The sequence below is a fragment of the Tubulanus polymorphus genome, chromosome 6 (assembly GCF_964204645.1).
Source record: "Tubulanus polymorphus chromosome 6, tnTubPoly1.2, whole genome shotgun sequence".
Classification (NCBI taxonomy): Eukaryota; Metazoa; Nemertea; class Palaeonemertea; order Tubulaniformes; family Tubulanidae; genus Tubulanus; species Tubulanus polymorphus.
The window spans coordinates 10359744-10365263 of record NC_134030.1 but is presented as its reverse complement, the minus strand read 5'-3'; the positions used below and the strand labels follow the sequence as shown (position 1 = coordinate 10365263).

At 38.1% G+C, this 5520-nt stretch overlaps 1 protein-coding gene and 1 non-coding gene across 2 annotated transcripts; one reads left to right on the top strand and one right to left on the bottom strand.

Annotated features, from left to right (window-relative positions):
* Positions 1-459: 459 nt before the first annotated feature.
* On the bottom strand, positions 460-5159 carry LOC141907310 (checkpoint protein HUS1-like). Its single transcript, XM_074796917.1, has 8 exons — positions 5018-5159; positions 4712-4839; positions 3541-3717; positions 3197-3298; positions 2656-2730; positions 2208-2307; positions 1716-1865; positions 460-1169 (listed from the first exon to the last, which is right to left on the bottom strand). The coding sequence occupies exons 1-8, from the start codon at positions 5067-5069 to the stop codon at positions 1084-1086; spliced, it is 870 nt and encodes a 289-aa protein (XP_074653018.1). The 5' UTR covers positions 5070-5159; the 3' UTR covers positions 460-1083.
* A 217-nt stretch (positions 5160-5376) lies between these two features.
* Positions 5377-5449, top strand: Trnar-ccg (transfer RNA arginine (anticodon CCG)). Its single transcript has one exon. It is a non-coding gene; the product is annotated as a tRNA-Arg (tRNA).
* Positions 5450-5520: the final 71 nt, after the last annotated feature.

Here is a 5520-nt window from a genome sequence, read left to right as displayed (position 1 = left end):
TAAAATACATCGAATTTAATGTATTATGATTGTCTGTGGTTATTTGTTTAAGCGGATTAGAAGATGTGGAATATGTTCCAGGAATTAATCAGTAACTCCCGAGTGAAACCTTATCCCGTAGAACTGATTTAGTCGTCGCTCAGTCAGATGTCTGGAATAAGCACTCTCAAGACATTCACCATTGTACAGTCAAACTGATTTAAGGCGTCATAGTTCAGGTGACCATTATGTTGACCTAACTTATCCGAATGATGACTTATGATGTGATGTGGAGACTTTTACGATGATGGCTTAAGCGATTTTGACCGTAATGAAAGTCTTGTGGTGTGGCTATGTCTGATGTCTAGTGCTGAACAAAGAATTTAATCCCAAGTAAGATAATTTTATTAATTTCATACTGGATATAACAAACTCACGGTAATAACGAACATATTTTCTGGTCCCATGAAGTTCCCTGCGACGAGGTTGCACTGTTACTACATGTAAATCTAGACAATTTAATGCTTGAATGTCTTGATGGGTGGGTCCAGGCAGCAGATTAATACACAGTTAAGCCCAAGTCTAGAGAAATTAAATTACCTAAAATAAACATTTCATGCTACATGTATATCTGGAACAGGGTGGTCATCGACGTGGAAAACTTGGGGAATTGGAAAAATCTAGAAAAACTCGGGGAATTTTACAAATTCTTCCAGAAAACCTGAAAAACTCGGGGAATTCAGATAATGCTATCGACCTCAGGTTTCTTTATCAGTACGTGATTCAATGAAAAATGATTAAATTATAACATTTTGAACCTAGAAATTTCTCAGATTCACTCAGGGAATTTTGTGTACCAGGGGTAATCACATGGAAACATCAGGGAAAACTGGATGCCCTGTGGAAGATTGTGCACTACTAGATACCAGAATAACTGTAAAACTGTTCTTTAAAACATTAGAATACAAATATTTCTTTCATACAAATGATTTTCAACATATTATTTGCTCAGCACAATATAACAATTACAAATTCATAGAAGATAGTTGTGATAAAGAAATGCGACTGGTGGGTTTTAAGATGCCTGCAGAGACGAGTTTACAATTAGAGCGAGACAGCAGGCATGAAATACTGCAATGAGACGTCGTCGTGTAGTAGGAAGAAGTGAGCGACTTTGTTTTCGACGATGTCTGAAATGTTTGAAAAGAGATGATGTATCGTAGATGGATGTCGAATGAAGTCAGAAGAACTGTCGATCTATTCGGTAGACTCTGTCGGATCCGGTCAATTCCTATTTTAGGGTTCATAGCAGTCCCTCGAAGTCATGGCATCAATGGGAATGGGTCAATTCAAGGCATGGAATGGCTTCTAAAATCCTTGAATCATGGTCCTTTAATGGTATCTACCTTACCACGCCAACACATTTTGAAACTTTTGGTCACATATCGAGTAATCTATTGTAAAGGCCTACATTATATCAGATCAATGAACGTATTATTTCGAGTAATTTTCCTGGCCTGATCAGTTAGAAATTTTGAATTGGATCATGGAATTGGGGTCAAAAGGTCATTGTAAGTCATGGAATGAGACTGCTCATGGAGACTATGAACCCTGTAACGAGTAAATTCTCAAATTGAGTTATTCATTATTCTTTCGACACATGTAATATTCTTCTTGGTAAATGAGGTCTTCCAAAACTCCAATCGGAAATCGACTGTAATTCAGGTAATACGTACTGCATATAACTTTATTCGGGTTGACTTGTTGGCCGGCTAAGAACTGAGCAAATTTCTTGATGTCGATCCTTGTTTCTGCGAATTCTTCACGTTTTTGCTGTTGCGTCGACTGCGATGGAAGTTGTGCAGCTGCATCTTGATGTGGTTTGCCTGTATTGAAGATATCATCGGGGTATATAATTAACACATTCTCCCTCTTGAAATCGACTCTACTTTTGAGTCTCTGCACAATTGAGAAAACCTTTGATCCGCTAACTAACCCAGTCTTTGGTGTTGCTTAATATTTCAATTAGATTCAAATTAACTTTTCTAAATCACGACCACCAAACAAATAAAAGATATACTTTTCAAACTACCCCGTTGTAGGTTGCCCCTTGATTAGTGGTCACGTCTTGCAAGGCTATCCAGTTCGAATCTGGGGTAGGAATATGTGCTATACACATAATGCACGTAAAATACGAAAATCGAAACTCATTTGAAAATCGTAATTACCGAAAACAGGATTTTTCAAATCTCGGAAATGAGTCGCTATCGTAACGGAATCAGTTTCAACTTTCACAATGAATTCTCCGCTGCGATTGGCCGATATAATCTGAAAAACAACAGTTATATAGAATCAATTTGCAGTTTCCTGGTTCAAGTTTCAGAGATTACATCAGAAATTTTGCAAGTTTCTTATTAGGTTTGGCTCCCTGACTACTTGAAAGTTGACCCAGCCGAGCGCCTATCTATCCTGTACGTTACTTTTTTAAAAATCATGATCAGGCTAGCCAAAACAGACCCGGCAGCGAAAGAAATGAACTGATTACAAGGTATCATATTTCAGCCGAAATTCTCTCTGAGGTATTCAAACTCTGGAGTGGTTGGATCAGCAGGAATAGTCGTTATCACGATGAAACAGAGAAGGAAAATTACTGGAAAAATATTGTATCATACTTACGATAAAGTTGCTCATCGTTTTCATACGGTCTACTACATTTCGAAGAACTTTGAGGGAGGGCATATAAATTGAAACCTGTGGAAAAATCCAAATACCTCAAAAACATCATCCATTCAAACAGTGGCCGAATGCAATAAAACTTGTCTCTAAATGCTGGGGCCAGTTTCCAGAGAATAGGTTTAAGTAATTACCGATATTGATATCAGTTCGGAGTGAATGAGCGAAACCCACAGTTGATGAATTAACAATTTATTCTACCGTGTTTTGAAGTTTTTTCATTTTTCTGATGATGAAGATTAGTCAAAACTTCGGAACCGTCAGAATAAACTGTTAAATCAACAATGACCTGAGTGCTCCTACGATCGTGAGACAAATGATTCTGCATCAGCGGTCACTTGTTAACAACCACTGTTCTTTAAGATCAATTCGACAATTTAGTCAGGTCGTAAGTTGACCTGAGCTAGGCTTTAGTCAACTTCATTCGAATCTATTTTTGCTTGTAGTGCCCCAGACTTTTCAACAAGTTGGAACTTTAACTTACATCAAATTCAGGCATCGCGGGTTCGTCGTACTCGGCCCAAAGTCTCTTTGGTATCACGTGAACTGGGACGTCATGAGTTACAAACCGCGAATGAGTTGAAGGCTGAAAATAACCAGAGGACACTAGAATACATGTACAGTGAAAGCTGTGTATCAATGGAGGCACAAAAACTGTATTCAAGCAACGGAAAATGATTTTAGAGGTGCTTGAAACTCCTTAGATTTGAGCAAAATACCCAAAACTTCTTCATTTTTGAGAAATATACAATTCGAAATTTTTGTCTAGTTTGTAGTTGTACAGTAGACTACCCCTATACAGTCATTTATCACTAAATCATTTCTAACCATTTCTATTTCAAATGTGAGGCACGGTGTATGCTTCTTTGTCAGTTTGACTTTGATACTTTTCGACACTTGCGACGTTTTCAACGCTTTCATGAAATTTTCCGGAATGACCTCGAGAAATATTTCGTTCGCTTCAGCCGATAGTCCATCGATGCTGTACTCGTTGAAAAAATGACCCTATTAACAAGAAAAAAGGTTATGTGTACCGGTATGATTTCTTGATTTCGAATGTCTATCTTAACTTGACTTGAGAGCACATCAAGTGGCCTAGCTCGGTCATTTTTGGTGGAACCTTGGAGTAATCATTGAATTACATTCAATGATTACTCCAAGGTGGAACATACCTGATAAAAGTCTTATTAGGACCAGAAAGGACTGGCAGTTGATTTTTATTCCATTTTGAACTGTATTGAAGGATATCCAAAAAGTCTTCATTGAAAGGGGGTTAAAAAAATAAAAGTGACTCCATTTTCAGGATATGCACTACCAATAACTGAGCTAGGCCACCTGGTGCGTTCTCAAGTCACGTTGAAATAGACATCAGATGTTTTTAAATTGATATACAATTTTTATGACAAATTACTCTCATCTGAGTCAAAACTACTAAGAAAGCAGTACAGTACTCCAGGATCCAGTTCCAAAGTTGTGAGTTAGAGTTACTCTGAGTTAGTTCATTTTCAATGAGCTAACTCAGAGTTAAATCTTAAACGGTGGAACTGGACCCAGGACCCAGTTCCACAGTTGTGAGTTAAGATTTTACTCCCGAGTTAATACATTGAAAATTAAATGATTTCAACTCAGAGTTAACTTTAACTCGGAACTAACTGTGGAACTGGATCCAGGGTGCTTCCATGAAAAAACTTCAAACTTTGAAGTAACCAATAACAACCAAACCGAAGATTTCGAGTTAAACTTGGTCACGAAACTGGTAATTCGATTCAAGGTTGCCAAATGAGTCATATCATCGCTAGTCATAAAAAAAGCTATGCTGATTCCATGCAGTGCAATCTGGTAGGATAACTGAGATGGCTCATTCTATTTAATTACAGATCGCTCCATATAAAATTAAAATAAGAAAATCTAATAGTAATAGCGACATCTTTTTGAGGGAATTGGTTTTAAATACGTGGATACAAATAGAGAGATATATCGTATTAATTGATTAGGCTACCTGCGCTAATTCGCACCAGATGCTTACTCCTCCATTCACTACTTGTTCGGATAAGATGAAATACAATTTGTCAACCGTCATCCTCAACACACACGTTTTTGCCAGTTTCGCCAGCATACCAATTACCTCTGTAGTGAAAAAATGAAGAAAAAACCATATGAAACAATGGTAGAGTATTGTACCCGGCGCCCGCCCGCCGAAATTTAATTGCAATCTCCAGGAAGTGCTGCCATCTAGAGCTCGGTAACCTGGCCGCTTCGAGTAAAAAGGTAAATATTACATCGTCGAATTTTCGGTTTTACCCACTTGTAAAGTGCTGAATACATCCTATATCGACTAATTTGCCTCTGAACCGCATTCTCTCCGATTAATGTAACTAGCGTGCGGTTTATTGATCGTTAATCGACGTTAAATCGGCGATCCTTCAGATTCGCAAAGTCCGCCATTAATAAATTTTGAACTCTCCTTTCGCGGGGAGGCGTGCATGGATCTAATGCAGAAATTCCTCCTATTCGCTTGTGAAGATGCTAACGAAACATATAATGGAGTGCATTTATTAATTTTCTAACGATGTTTGTGGCTAAAATATAATTTTATCGGTAGGATTTGTTTTTGTTGGGTGGTCGGGTTCTTATACCATTATTTACGCGTCGGTTAGGTTGTAAGACCCTGTGGCCTAATGGATAAGGCGTCGGCCTCCGGAGCCGAAGGTTGTGGGTTCGAGTCCCATCAGGGTCGTATTTTCCACAGTTGTAATTCTAGGCTAATTTCGAATCTCTCGTAGTGAACTCTAAAATTGTGTATGAACT

Excerpts from the sequence above, each read along its gene's own strand:
- LOC141907310 (XM_074796917.1), bottom strand. The coding sequence starts at position 5,069 with ATGCGGTTCAGAGGCAAATTAGTCGATATAGGATGTATTCAGCACTTT. Across the intron at positions 3,299-3,540 it reads TCACATTTGAAATAGAAATG|CCTTCAACTCATTCGCGGTT; the intron begins GTTAGAAATGAT and ends GGTTATTTTCAG. Across the intron at positions 1,866-2,207 it reads TTTGAAAAATCCTGTTTTCG|GCAAACCACATCAAGATGCA; the intron begins GTAATTACGATT and ends TCTTCAATACAG.